This window comes from Bos taurus, chromosome 15, assembly GCF_002263795.3.
Source record: "Bos taurus isolate L1 Dominette 01449 registration number 42190680 breed Hereford chromosome 15, ARS-UCD2.0, whole genome shotgun sequence".
In the NCBI taxonomy this organism is placed as follows: Eukaryota; Metazoa; Chordata; class Mammalia; order Artiodactyla; family Bovidae; genus Bos; species Bos taurus.
Genome location: NC_037342.1, coordinates 28,169,654 through 28,184,904, shown reverse-complemented (window position 1 = coordinate 28,184,904; position 15,251 = coordinate 28,169,654). Strand labels below are relative to the sequence as shown.

At 55.4% G+C, this 15,251-nt stretch overlaps 1 protein-coding gene across 1 annotated transcript in view; it reads left to right on the top strand.

Moving 5' to 3' along the window:
* DSCAML1 (DS cell adhesion molecule like 1) overlaps window positions 1-15,251 on the top strand; it is a 366,160-nt gene that overhangs the window by 276,488 nt on the left and 74,421 nt on the right. The window contains exons 6-10 of the mRNA XM_002693002.7: window positions 873-1,148; window positions 2,642-2,938; window positions 4,622-4,894; window positions 14,183-14,461; window positions 14,872-14,991. Coding sequence (XP_002693048.1) covers window positions 873-1,148; window positions 2,642-2,938; window positions 4,622-4,894; window positions 14,183-14,461; window positions 14,872-14,991 — 1,245 coding nt within the window. The remainder of the gene's footprint in view (window positions 1-872; window positions 1,149-2,641; window positions 2,939-4,621; window positions 4,895-14,182; window positions 14,462-14,871; window positions 14,992-15,251) is intronic.

The window sequence follows — 15,251 nt, the reverse complement described above, 5'->3', positions numbered from 1 at the left end:
AGTCTGGGAGGGGAATAGTATCCAGGAAGGCTTCTTGGAAGGGGTGAGTTTGGTGTGAAGGATGAGTAGGAAACAGGCAAAGGGGGCCAAGGGTGCCCTGGGTGTGCAGGAACCACAGGCAGGATGCTGCTCTAGAGACTGCAGAGCTGAGGAGGGGGCCAGGTCTCAAGGGCCTCCATGGCCTTGGATGCCAAGCTGAAAGTTGTTGGGTGCCACGCAAGTTATGAGCAGGGCAGTGGCTGGCTGCAGTGAGGTGGACCGATGGAAGGTCATGAGGAAAAAGGAGGAATGGAGAAAAAGTTCCGCATGGGTCCAGGCCTGGAGCTCTAGGCCTGCAGCCTGACAGGGGCAGTGGAGGTGAAGAGTAGGGAGTCGACTGATGCGTATAAAAGAAGTCAGACCAGCAGAAGGTAGTGATTGGTTATCTGGATAAGCACGGGAGACAGGTGGCAGGCCATGGGTGCCTCCCTGGTTTCTAGGGTGGGTGACAGTGAAGACGATGAGCCAGCCAAGCTTCCATCCTCCTCATGAGCCAAAGGGCGCTTTCCAACCCCGCCCGGGCCAGGACCCCACATCAGGACAACACAAGCCATCAGAACAACAGGTGCCAAGACATCCTTTGGCCTGACCCTGCCATTTCACAGATGGGTAAACTGAGCCCTAGAGAGAGGAATTCACTCAGTCTGGTTCCCACCCACAGCCCCCACCCTGACACACACACAAGACATCTTGGAGACAAAATCAGGGTCTCCTGACTCCCAGGGCCTTTTATGATCGCCACCCACCCACAACCACACTCCACTCACAGTGAGTCCTTTGCTTTCTTTTCCTCCCCATTTCCCCTCGCCTTTCCCCTGCCTGGTCTGGCCCAGACCCCCTTCACGTGACCCTGACACCAAAGAACCTGAAGACTGGCATCGGCAGCACGGTCATCCTCTCCTGTGCCCTCCTGGGCTCCCCGGAGTTCACCATCCGCTGGTACCGCAACACCGAGCTGGTGCTGCCCAGTGAGGCCATTTCCATCCGCGGGCTCAGCAACGAGACACTGCTCATCACCTCGGCTCAGAAGAGCCACTCAGGAGCCTACCAGTGCTTTGCCACGCGCAAGACCCAGACTGCCCAGGACTTCGCCATCATTGTGCTGGAAGGTGAGTCGGGGCTGAGGGGCAGCTGGGCGGGTGCCAGATTCCCACAGCCAGGCCAGGAGGTACCCCCCCTCCCAACAGGAAGCATTCATCCAGCGCTCACTACACACCAAGGAGATGCACTGCCTCATTTCATCCTCCCACGGGCCCTGCTTGGAGGTATTTTTTAAAAATAATATCTATTTTGCAATTGAGGAAACTGAGGCTTTGGTCACTTGCCCAAGGTCACACAGTTCTGCCAAGGAGCTGGGTTTGAACTCAGGTCTCTTAAACAATAACTCCATTGCCTCTACAAAATTACTGCTGCTAAGCCGCTTCAGTCGTGTCCGACTTTGTGCGACCCCATAGACGGCAGCCCACCAGGCTCCCCCGACCTGGGATTCTCCAGGCAAGAACACTGGAGTGGGTTGCCATTTCCTTCTCCAATGCATGAAAGTGAAAAGTGAAATTGAAGTTGCTCAGTCGTGTCCAACTCTTCGCAACCCCATGGACTGCAGCCTACCAGGCTCCTCCACCCATGGGATTTTCCAGGCAAGACTACTGGAGTGGGGTGCCATCGCCTTCTCCGACAAAATTCCTAGAACTGCACTATTAGAGGGTTTCCCAGGTACGCTACTGGCAAAGAATCCACCTGACAATGCAGGAGACCGGGTTTGATTCCTGGGTTGGGAAGATCCCCTGGAGAAGGAAATGGCAACCCACTCCAGGGTTCTTGCCTAGAGAATCCCATGAACAGAGTAGCCTGGCAGGCTATAATCCATGGGGTCGCAGAGAGTCGGACACGACTTAGCGACTAAACCACTACAAATCCTTTATAGCATTCCTGCATGGAAGGATGGCCAGCATTAATGATTACATACCCATGATCCATGGAGCAAGTGGGGGCCTGGGGGTCCAGTCTTCCGTTCACTAAGATTTAAGCCCCGTCACAGACATCTCCCCCCACCACAACGGCCTCTGGGGAGCTTGCATCTTAAGCCTCAAACTTTCAGCTTTTTGATGCCACCCCTCCCACTGAAATGAGCTGGAATTAGATTCTTCAGATCCAGTCCCTTCAAGTCCTGGTTCCACACATAGTTAACCTCTGAGCCTGTGTGTCTTTATTAATAAAGTTAGAAGAAAGAGGTGGAAAAGGAAAAGTTGAGAGGATCTAACATTTATGAAGCACTTACAAAGTGCTGTGTAAGCGTCTTTAAAGCATTAATTCATTTATTCCTCACATCCGTACAAGGAGGATATAATTGTTGCTCCCATGATCTCCATCGTCCACAGGGGGATGCTGACAAAACTCAGACATGTTGAGTAACTTGCCCAAAGACACAGAGCTAACAAAGTGACTGAGACTGGATTCAAATCCAAGGGTCTTCATTCATATGCGATAGTAATAGGGCACCCAACAGGGTTTTATGGATAGCACGTGATGAGGTGGGGTGGCCTGGTGGGGACAGTCTCTCCAGGACTCAGTGACCCTGAAGGGGGCTCCTTGCACCCTGCAGATGGCACTCCCCGCATCGTCTCATCCTTCAGCGAGAAGGTGGTCAACCCTGGGGAGCAGTTCTCACTGATGTGCGCGGCCAAGGGTGCCCCACCCCCCACCATCACCTGGGCCCTGGACGACGAGCCCATCGTGAGGGACGGGAGCCACCGCACCAACCAGTACACCATGTCCGATGGCACCACCATCAGCCACATGAACGTCACGGGGCCCCAGATCCGTGACGGGGGCGTGTACCGGTGTACGGCACGGAACTCGGTGGGCAGTGCTGAATATCAGGCGCGAATAAACGTAAGAGGTGCCTGTCTACATTTAAATATCAGAATAGGCTTTTAAGTTCCTTTGCCATCTCTGTGGTTACCATTATTCTTGTGGTGATTAGTACTTATTATTAATCGTCATTTTGATTTTAGTAGAGGTCTCTCTCCTGTCCCCCTCTCCCTGCCCCCTGCAAATCCCATCATCCATTCTTGTGTGTGTGTGTGTGTGTCTGGTACAGTTCACCCTCTTTGCATTCCCATTCTCCTCCTCCCTGCACCCCTCCCACAATCCTGCCCCCTACCCCGTCCCTCCCCATCAATCTCTCTGGCTCCAGGTACATTGAGCACTCCACTGGCATCTGCGTCCCACCCAGGCCTTGCAAGGACAGGCACAGGGCAGGGGGCAGTGGTCCAGGCATGCCCTTTGGTAGAGATGTCCACCAAAGCTTTATCCCCATGTGCCCCCACAGAGCCACCCCTGAGATGCTCCAGGAGCTGTGAGCAGCCAGGAGCCAGGGAACCATCTTCTCTCAATCCACCATCTCCTGGCTAGCCTCTAAGACCCCAGCCATGAAGACTAGGGGGTTCTGGCTGGGTGAGGGTGCCCCAAGGCAGGCACCTCCATGAGTGGAGGAAGGAGTCCTCATAGTGACCTTCCCCATGCCTCAGGTCTCCAACTTGCTTTGGTGAGAATAGAGGCTCCTCTGAAGCACTCTGTAGCCAAGTGGGGTCAGACTAGTCCTCATCTGACCCTACCAGTGAGCCCTGACCCAAGAGCAGAAGAGGCTCAGGGGAGTGGGAGGGCCCTGGTCCGGGGCCGCTGGTGGCTGCCATGGAAACAGGGAAGGGGAGAGGCGAGGTCATGCTGAATTCATCTGTGCCAGGTCTCTGACCCCCACATGAGAAACGTGGTCTCCCTTTGACCACCCTCCTGCCCTCTCTGAATTGGAAGAGGACAGAGCTGCCCAGTCATGGGAGATGCCTTGGCCCAGCCCCTCATCTGCTGGGTGAGGGGGGAGCTGGAAGCCCAGAGTTTCATATACCTGCTCCAGCACTAACCCTGCTTGGTAGCCTCTGAGCCTCCTTTGCAATTCCCATGTAACCATCTGCCCACTAACGCAGCCTACGACCCTCCCCACTTCCGCCAGGGTAATCAGAGCCCCTCTTTGTAGCCCCTTCCCAGGGGCGCAGAGAACACATTTATTGTTGAAAGAAGAGCATCCAAGGAAGACCTTCCTATTGTCCTTTAAGTAGTTAATATACGTGAGATCGTTTTTGGTCTAAGACCATTGTGAGCAAATCGAATGAAAGTAACAGCATCTCGACATTTCCATTTTAACCCCCAGATCTTAATCTCCTCCTAAATGAGGACTTACCCTCCCAGATCCCCATCACTTCTTGGTGAGGCATCGGTTTGCTCATCTAGCCCATCCCAGTAGGGGAATGGATTCTCGCCCCAGGGCATGAATGAACCGTCTCTGTTTGCAACTGTTTGAAGCTAGTAACAGTGAATCCTGGAGAGACCCCGGGTGCCCCCAGTTCCAGCCTCTGCTTCGTAAAAAAAAAAAAAAAAGGTCTCCCTTTCCCCCTGCCGAATTTCCATCCCCTAAGAGTTTCTGAGGCCAAACGACTGAGAAGAGCATCCCAGGGCGACGCCTGGCTGTCCCTGGCTAACCGCACCATCACCCATCCTCTCCTCCTCCCTCCCGACTCCTGCCCAGGCCCCCCCAGCATCCGGGCGATGAGGAACATCACGGCCGTGGCTGGGCGGGACACCCTTGTCAACTGCAGGGTCATCGGCTACCCCTACTACTCCATCAAGTGGTATAAAGACGCCCTCCTGCTGCCCGACAACCACCGGCAGGTGGTGTTCGAGAACGGGACCCTCAAGCTGACGGATGTGCAGAAGGGCATGGACGAGGGAGAGTACCTGTGCAGTGTCCTCATCCAGCCGCAGCTCTCCATCAGCCAGAGCGTCCACGTGGCCGTCAAAGGTAGGCTCCCCCCGCTGCCACCCTGAACCGGAGCACCCCCCTGGTCACCCAGGACTGCAGGCTCCTCTCCGCAGCCGCTCAACTGGCAGCAGGCAGTCCTGAGTGGAAAGCCAAGAAGAGAAGGCTCTGGCCTGGAGTTTGGAAAAAGTGGGGCAGGGAGATTGCACAGGGGCAGGGGGCACAAGAAGGCCATGGGTACCTCTATGTCCAGTTCCGGCTGTGGGCTGCAGGTCAAGGCAGCGCTGGCCCCAGGGGCATGAGGGGTCAGTGACACACAAGAGGAGTCAGGTCACCTGGTCAGAGGTGATCGGCTATATTGTTCCCCTGTGTCAGCATGGAGCCACCCAGAACTCAGCAGGGCCCATCAGAGACCAGCAGGCACTCGAGGGGCAGGACTCAGAATGGAAGCAGCAGGAGGGAGGGTGGAAGGCGCAGGCACTGGGTGCCCTGACTCCCTTCCGGGGTTCAGACAGGCGAGGCTGCTTTTCCATAATTGACAAGGACCTTTCAACTGCTAAGGGCTTCACTGGTGACTCATATGGTAAAGAATCTGCCTGCAGTGCAGGAGACACAAGTTCAATCTCTGGGTCAGAGATCCCCAGGAGAAGGAAATGGCAACCCACTCCAATATTCTTGCCTGGGAAATCCCATGGACAGAGGAGCCTGGGGGGCTAGAAGTCCGTGAGGTCACTAGGAGTCAGACACAACTGAGCAACTAACACTTTCAGCTGCTAATGCTGCTGGAGGCCTGGAACCTAAAACCCTCATCCCTCCCAGGCCCTCCACGCTCACCTGGGCAAGGTCTGTGTTCTGTTCAGACACCTGACACTGTGCCTGGTACGTGGTAGCCATTCAGTAAATGTGGATTGAAGGAATGAAGGCGCATAAACGAGCAAATAAATGAATGCCTGACTGAGCGACAGAGGTCCCCCTGGGTCAGGGGCTGTGTGGCGCTTGAAGCTCCCTCTCAAACACATTCTTTGAAACTGACAGGCCTGGAGATCGGATGGTGGGTGAGAGCTCGGTGGCCTGGTTTCCCAGGGGGCAGGGTGGAGAGGTGGGGCCTGCCTCCTGGGTGAGGAGAGGTCCCTGAAAGCCAGGCAGCTGGAGTGCTGGGTCATTGGGCCAGTGGTGGCCGTGATGGATAAGGGCTCCTGTCCCTCTCTGAAGAGCCGGGGTAGGCTCCAGCATATCCCCAAATGGGAAACATGAACGCAGAGAGGAAGTCAGCCTGGGCCCTCGAACCCACAGGAAGGAGAAAGCTGGGGGCTCCGGGCTTGGAAAAGGCTCTAACACGGGGGGAGGGTCCAGGGGGCCCAGATTCCTGAAGCAAGACAGAATGGAGGCCTTGTAGACAGGAACAGGGGGTCTCGGGGGCATCTGGGCCTCATGGACAGGAAGGGGGGTCTCGGAGGCATCTGGGCCTCATGGACAGGAAGGTGGGGATTCAGGGGTGTCTGGGCCTCGGGGACAGGAAGGGGGGTCTCGGGGGTGTCTGGGCCTCATGGACAGGAAGGGGGGTCTCGGGGGTGTCTGGGCCTCGTGTACAGGAAGGGGGGTCTCACGGGTGTCTGGGCCTCGTGGACAGGAAGCGGGGGACTCAGGGGTATCTGGGCCTCGTGGACAGGAAGGGAGGTCTCGGGGGCGTCTGGGCCTCGTGGACAGGAAGAGGGGGACTCGGGGGAGTCTGGGCCTTGCGGACAGGAAGAGAGGAGTCTAGGGGAAGGACTGGTTTGGGGAGACAGATGCTGCCTCTGGTTTGGACCCCTTCAAGCGTGCGGTGAAGATGGGCCACCCAGGGGGAAATGTCAGGACAGCTGGGGAAACGGAAGGTACAGCAAAGGGCGCAGTCAGGGCTTCGCTGCACCGCTGCCTGTCACCCGGGCTCTCTCGTCGGCGCACCGGGGCCGAGTCACATGCCCCTCGTGCACCCACCACCTGTCGCAGTGCCAGACAGCGTGTGCTGCTCGAGCCGAAACTGAGACGTGAGTCTGGGCTGCGGTGACTTTCTGGGAAGCCTGGCTCTGAGCCCGAGAACTGGGGGAGGGGCCGTCCTGGTGGCCCTCTCAGGCTTGGAGACAAGAGACGAGACCTTAGCAGCATCCGCCTCCTGCCTCCTCTCTGCTGCACCCCAGGCAGGCAGAGGGTCGTTCTGGCCCCTTTCAGCCTGAAACCTCTGCCCAGCCCAGCGTCCTCATGCCAGCAGGAACCTCCCAACCCCCGGGCCCACCCAGCCTGGCTCCCGGCATCACAGGACGACCTGCCTGTATCCATTTCTGTTACACGCAGTGGACTCAGAGTTCACAGTGTAAACATCACATATTAAAACATCTAACCTTTGCTCTATTCCCTTCGCCCAGCCGCACCAGCGAGCATTCGGCCGGATTTGTTGACTTAAAAAAAAATAATAACAGGGCTCCAGTGAGCCTGGTAGTATGCAGAACATCCTGAAAGCTGCTTCTGCTCATCAATTATTCAACCCCATTCAGGGAGCGATCAGCCCTAATGAATTGAATCTGATGCATTCCGTCTCGGCGACTCGCTGGGCCTGTTGTGATTGTGCTGAGCGACAGTGTCTCCGGGCCCAGGGCGAGGGAAGGGGCGTGCGTGTGTGTGTGTGTGTGTGTGTAATCCCAGAGCGCAGAGCCCCTGCACTGGGCATGTGTGGCTCCCAGCATGCAGCATGAGCTTGGCGTTCACAAGCAGAGATGTGATGTGTGTGTATAGTGCACAGGGGCGTGTGCACACGCAGCCCCTTCCCTGCCCGCAGGGTCTGCAAATCCAGCCGTAGAAGGGGTACAGTCCTCCGTTTTCTCTCCAGATCAGTGCAGGTGCTCTGTGACCCTGTGCCCCTGCCCATCTGAAAGCTTAAATCCATCCTCCCCAATCCTTCCCAGACTCCCTCTCCCCACCTCATTAGAATGCGCTTTTGCAGAAGAATCCATCAGAGCTGATTATGAGCACGCTGCTTGATTAGCTGATGTGCTGTTCGAAGAGCTACTCGAGGAGGAGGAGGGTGGAGGAGGCGCCTCTGGGCGTGGAAAGGGGACCCAACTCTGGGGGAGGGAGGGGACTCAAGGGCAGACCTCTAGACCCACTCCTGCCTGTCTGCCTGGGACATGTGTCCCACCCAGAGGATCAGAGCAGAGACCTAGAGTGTAGGGACGGATGCATGGGGGTGAGACGGGGCACTGGAAGCTTAGGATCAGTTGGAAGTCCTACACCCTCATCTCTCTGTAGGGCCAAGTGCCACAGGCAGGTCAGGGCAGAGCAAACACCCACACTATTCCATGAGCTGGTAAAAACCCTGCTGACTCTATTCCTTCTGGGACTGCTTGTCTTCTGATGAATTTTCCAAACACTGAGATGAGGCAAGCAGAACACACCAGACACACATGCATGCACACGCATGTGCAGAGGCCTGTGTGCATGGGTGCACACGCATGGACATACTGTATGTTTGTATGTATATGCCTGCAACAGACAGACACAAGTCAGCCTGTCCGCACTTCACACATACCACATGCAGTGGTATATACCCTCAAGGTTTCCTCTGTCCACATCCTCCTGTGAAGTGACATTCCTGAGCCACAGACGGTAGCTGCAGGCGCTACCATAGAGGAGATCCCCCAAGTGAGCCTGCTGTGACCAGCAAGGCAGAGAGGGCGAGGGTGCTTCCACGGCTGCCTGGACTCGGGTGTGTGTGACCCTGACTGGCAGGGGAGAGCCAGGCTGTGAGAAAGGCAAGGTTTGTCTCTGGGCATCCAGAGAGAGTCTTAGTAGGATGCTGAGAGGAAGGCATGGAGATTCAACCTAGATTTGGTGTCTTTAGGGCCCCCTGTAGCTGAAAAACAATGTAGCATAAAAGCATCTCTGGGCACGCAGGCTGAATGTTTAATTAACTAAGAAAGCAGGGCTGTAACAGGAGCTCCTTGGCCTTGGCCCAGCAAAGGAACATCTCCATCCCCACATCTGAGCCTCCGGAGGCCCTTCAAAGCAAGGGCATGAGTTGCTCTCTGCCCATTCTCAGTAAGGCCAGGACCCGGAGGCAGTGCCAGGTCCCTCTGGATAGCAGAGAACACACACATGCAGGCACACACTCTCCCAAGTGCGCACACTCCTCACCACACTCCTTCCCTCGCTGCTCAACCAGACCCTGCTGTGTGCTTGGGGGCTCCTCCTTCCCCCCTTTCGTCCTAGAGAACAGGGGTTTCTATGATCATGGGGCTTAAAAGAGAGCTGGTTCCCCGGCCAAATGTGTGCCATTGGCACAGATGGAGATTTAGAAGGAACGCGCTGGGATCCACAGGAAGTGGGCACGACGGATTCCCAGGGGCAGGTTGCCCAACGCACTGCGGGAAGGACACCAAGGATGCTGCTGCCCACGGCCCTGTTCCTCAGCAGAGGAAGCCAGGGGCACCGGAGCAAGCCTCCTCCTTACTGAACAGACAGGGCTCAGGCAAGGGCAGTGCTGAGGATGAAGCAGCATCTATCTGTCCATTTGGAGACATTGACTGTGCCCCCACTCTCTTCCAAGCACTGTTCTTTGAACACCGCTGTGCTCAAGACAGGCAAAATTCCTGCCCTTGGGGAACCTACATTCTAGTGGGGGAAATGGTTAATGCGTGCAATAGGTAAAAGATGTTTCATGTCAAACAGGGAGTGGTGAGCAGAGTGCCAAGGGACGTGGAGAGTGGTTTGCAGTTTTAAATAGGGCGGTCAGGGAAGGCCTTCTGGAAAAGAGGGGGCTGTGTTTAAAAAAAAAAAAAAAACTGAAGTGACAATATTCCTAAAATATGAGGCTTGTTACAACTGGATGTGTCAGGCTTTAATGACTGTTGGGTCCAACTGCCCCATTTTGCAGATGAGGAAACTGAGGCTCAGGGGCAGAGCAGGGTGGTGGCTAGAGGGTAGCCTGCCCACATTGCTCTTGGATAACAGTCTTTCCCCATCTCCATGCTGCATAAGCATGGGAGCTCCAACTTTGTACGGTGCCCATTCTCTGCCAAATAGTGTTATAAATAAAAAGATTCAGTCTTGAAGAGAGCTCATGAGAGACGCCATAAAGTGTTTATGGGCTGGGCTGGTGGTCAGCATGACCTCCTCTGTACAACGCCCCCAAACAAGCTGCCGTAACAGCTTTATGGTGGCCGGGGGCCACAGGGACTGCCACGACTGCTCTGTCGTCTCAGCCACTCGAGTCTCTGACTTCTTCGCCATCACAACAGCTTGCTCAGACCCTGCCTCCCACACAGCTGAGAGTTGCCCTCTCACCAGAGATGACTGCAGCCAGAGCAGGGCTTCCAGAGAGAAATCCCGTCATTACATGGCATTCATGCCCCCTACCTTCAGACTGTGTGCTGGGGAGATGCTGGGAGTCAGGGCAGGAGGGTCCCTGTGGCCTGCTGGTAACCCTGAAGAAATTCCTGGGCATCACTGCCATGGAGGTGGTCCAACCCTCAACTTCTTTCTCAGATGGGGGGATAGACACACACACACACTCAAGGAGCCCGTGTCCGCCTCTGAGTGCTGAGAAGACACCACGGCCTCCTCCCAGTTTACAAAGTAGCCCCCTGTCCACACTGCAGGGCCCCTGCCCTGATTCTCGGAGCCTCCTGCTCACAGCCTCCTCTCGGTGTTCGGCGAGCTCGTGACGGAGCCAGGGTCCCTAGGCTTTCTTCTCCTCCAGGCAGTCCTCGTGTGCCTGGACTTATGGGGTTGTGGAAATGCCATCCTGGAGCCGAGGAATTCTGTGAGCAGCTCTGGCCTCTACCACCCTGTCCAAGGAGCTTCTAAGGGGACATTTATCCCCAATACCATACCTGCCCATCCTGCAGCAGGAGACAGTGGGGAGGGGAGTAAGGAACCTTACTCTTTGGACCCCCCCAGGGTTGTCTGGTCATCTGCCTCCTGCAGGACAGCAGTGCAGGAGATCTGGCCATCCCAGCTGACTGTCTAACCCCCAGGATGGATGTTGACTGCTGTCTCCTTCAGTGGACGCTCATACTGCCGTCAATATTATTCTGGGAGACCAGAAGGGAATGACAGCCTGTGATTGGCCCCTGCCTCTCCGCTCAGCCTTCTCCTGCATTCTCACTCATATATTTTGTAGAGCACATGTGTCCTTTAGCTCTGTCCAAATGCCACCTCCTCCATGCAGCTGCAGATGGAACCAGGTGACACGCTCTCTGCTCTGAGTTCAGCATCTGTGTTTTCGGGTGGAGCTTGTTCAGTAACCACCAAGGGAGATGTCTTACCTTCCCGAGCAAATGCTAAGCTTCCGGAGGTTCTATCCACAATTCAAAGCATGTTCCTACTTTCCCCAGCCCACAAGGAGCATAATGCCTTCACAGTGCAGGCATTTCATAAATATTCGATGAATTAGTTAATGAATGAATTAACCTGCCTTAGTTACTTGTTCCATTATCTAAATCCCTTCTTACTGAGAGAGACGATCTTCCCCTTGCCTGAGCTAAATCTGCCTGCCTCACCGCACTCTCCACTTGCTCTGCTCTCGATGGAAATGGAGTGCTTGGCTATCCATCCCTGAGGCACGGCCTTCTGCTCCTAGGTAGAGCCACCTGCCCCATGCCTTGCTTGCCCCACAGACTCCTCTCATGACTGTCTGACTCTCCTCTCGTCCATGGAGCCGGCTCTTGTTCTAGGACAGCAGGGGCCTGACCCCCGGGGAAGAACTAAGGGAGAAGCTCCTAGCTCCCAAATTATGTCACATAAACACAGCATCTTGAAACACACGGTAGAGCTCCCTCTTTTCTGGACCAACCCCCATCCTGTGCTTTCCCACCCCTGCTCACCTCTAAGGTCCACGCAGGAAATGATAGCCAGACATATATTTACTCATCTGACAAGCACTTATTGGGCTCTTTCAATTTGCCAGGTATAATAAATACTGCCCTGTAGGGGCTCCCAGACCTCCCAGGGAGGGTGGTACTGCGAACAGTTACCTCACTGGCGTGTGATCAGGGCCATGATCAAGTGTGGACGAAGTGCTGCAGGGCTGTGCAGGAGGAGAGCAGGCTTCACAGAGGAGGTGGTACTGGAGCCAGGTCTGAAAGGATGAAGAGGAGTTTCCCATGAGGCCTCCTCGACTCTAGCTTTGAGCCTTTGTGGGAAGGAAGGCTGGACCAGAACTGGTTCTGCTAAGCCAAAGGAGATACACTGGCTGGCAGATCTGGGTCTGTGCAACAATTCCATCAAAAAGTCCATGGTGGCCAGAGGACTCAATCTGATCTAAGTTCCCAGCGAAGGGAGGATGGAACCTCCCAGGAAGGTCAGCAGAACCCAACAAGGAATCTCTGGAAAACTTCAGCAATGAGCACTGGGCCATTTCAAGAGTCAGGGATTCAGAGACATCTCATTGGATATATGCAAGACCCAAACCACTCAGAATATGGGGATAAGACCCCAACCCAGAGAGCAGCTGCAGCCAGAGTTTGGGATGCAGAGATCCGAACCATGACCAGAGTCCCAGAAAAGCTGGCTAGACTGAGGACCTGGATTGGGGCTCATGGTGGAGCCCACATGGTAGTTATTTCCACCCAGTGCCCAGCCGTGTTCACTAGACCTGGGATGATATTTCGGAGCTGTGGGTGTTCCTGGTGAGCTGATGGAGCCCTCATGGCCAGAGTGAAGGGTATGGTGGGAGGTGACGTTGAGAAGGTCAGGTCAGTTAAGGCCCCTGCTTCACCCCGTAGGCCTTGGGGATAATGTCTCTCCTCGGTGTCACTTCCTCTAGACCTAGAACTCTTGACCAGGATCTTTCCCAAAGGTCCAAAGGGCTGCCAAGGGTTTTGCCACACCTGGCCGCTACTCAGGGCCTGCTCCCTACTGAACCCTGAAAATCCTCGGGGTGCAGGGAGAGCCTGGGACATGCATATGATGTCACCCATCCCTTTCCCCTCTAGGTTCATCACCCAACCCTCACCGGCTGTGTCCACTCTGGGTGGGGAGTATAGCAGGCTTCCAGGAGGGATGGGGCTGGTGCCTGGGAGGAGGCTGGAGGACTGTGGATGGCTTGGTAATTTAATTATTTGACTGCAGAAGGAGATCTCATCTACTGGGTGCTCATCCTTGTTAAGCTAATTGTCTGTCTCCTTCTTTCTCTTCTCCCCCCACTTGCTGGGGAAGTCGCTGTGGCCTAATTGAGTTATCATAAAGATAATGGCTGATGCTCTAGCCAGGGCTGAGAAAGGAGGATCCCTCTTACAGCGGCTCAGGCTCCAGACAGGCCCCCACCCCCACCCAGGAGCTGAGATGTGGGCAGTAGGAGGAGGAGGGGGTGGGGAGGCTGTGTGGGTGATGCTTAGCCAGGTGAGTCTACTCACAGACAACAGGGCTCCCCCTCTGCTCTTTCCTGCCACCCAAGGAGAGCTTGTGTATGAGACAAAAGAGTCTCTGATCTGGGCATGTTTGGGGCTTTCTCAACAAGGCAACAATGTAGTATAAAGAAGAGGTTTCGGACTTGGAGAATAGAGAGATCAGGTTTTAAATCCCACAGTCCCCTCTTATAAGCTGGGTGATGGAAGGCAAATGATTGCTCTGAACTCAGTTCTCTCATCTGTGAAATGGAGACAGCTCAGCTCACATCACATTCTTGGTGGGAGGATTCAACAAATCCTTTATGTGGATAAAGCAGCTGAAACAACCAGTGACGGGAGCTGCCATCCACCTGTTCTAACGTGATGATAATGGAAAGGGCTGGGCTAGGTGACAGGGCCTCCGCAGGAGGAGGCGAGGATACAGCAGCCTGGCTGGGGGACAGCCCGAGCATCTGGGGCACGTCATCTTTATTCATGCCAGGCCCCCAGACAGCTGGAGATGCAGTTCTGGGATACCACAGTGATCACAGGGGCACTGAGGGATGGCAGGGAAGTCAGGGTAGAAGCTGAGCAGTGTGTCAGCAAGCAGACAGGAGTCAAGAAGCACACGAGTCGTCACCATTCAAGTTCCAGGACAAATCTGAAGGTGGTGATGAATGCAGGCCAGCCCAGGCCCTGGAGACAGAGCAGATCCCAGGCCCGGGTAGGCAAGGGGATGGAAGCCAGGGGATGATGTCAGGGCACCCAAGAGATTCTGCATATATATATATATATATATATATATATATATATATATATATATATACAGGAGAACAGGCACCAGCACCCAGGGGACTCTGTTTGCAGTCCACACAGTTGGGAGGAGCCAGAAGGCCAGGCAGGGGCGGATGTGCTGCCAGCCAGGCTGGGGCACATGGGGGCCTGACCGCAGCACCCCCTGCCTTTCCAGTGCCCCCTCTCATCCAGCCCTTCGAGTTCCCGCCTGCCTCCATCGGCCAGCTGCTCTACATCCCCTGTGTGGTGTCCTCGGGGGACATGCCCATCCGCATCACGTGGAGGAAAGACGGGCAGGTGATCATCTCGGGCTCGGGCGTGACCATCGAGAGCAAGGAGTTCATGAGCTCCCTGCAGATCTCCAGCGTCTCCCTCAAGCACAACGGCAACTATACGTGCATAGCCAGCAACGCAGCGGCCACTGTGAGCAGGGAGCGCCAGCTCATTGTGCGTGGTGAGTGGGACAGGCCGGCCCCGTCGGGGGAGCGGGGCCCCAGCTCTGCTGTGGCTGGACACAGGCTCTCTAGATTCCCAGTCTGAATCACAGGCTCAGAGAAAGTTGACTCCAGCAGGGACCTTAAGGATCAAGAGGCTCAAACCTCTTACTCTCTGGGAAACTGAGGCCTTATGAGAGGAAGACTCGGTTGGTCACTGGTGATGTCAGAATTGGCACTCAGAATTCCCAATGTCCAACCTAATATGACTGGCAAAAGCTCTCAACATCTTGGGTTTCAGAGATGCCTGCTCCCCAATTTTGTAATGGTCCAGGCAGGGCTGACATTACCTAGAAGGTGCCTAGAGCCCCAGGAAACCTATCAGAGACCAAGCTGATCTGTTCCTCCCCCAACCCCCCTCTTTCTGCAGTGCCCCCTCGATTTGTGGTGCAGCCCAACAACCAGGATGGCATCTATGGCAAGGCTGGTGTGCTCAACTGCTCGGTGGATGGCTACCCCCCACCCAAGGTCATGTGGAAGCATGCCAAAGGTAAGTCCCTGGCCAGCCAGCATCTCTGACACAGCCGGGTGGGGAGGGGAGGATGCTAATGCAACTGAAGCCTAGTCCCTACGCAGGACTCCTGGTCCTAGGTTCTGAGCTCTCAGGGACCCCAGGCTATACCTGAACAGGAGGTCCTCCTCAGCCCCCCACAAGGGTCTATGGATGAGGAACAGCTGGGGTCGTGCTAGTTCTAAATTTCCTCTTGTCCCCGTAGATTGACCTCTGCTGTCTTCTCTCCAGCTCTAGAA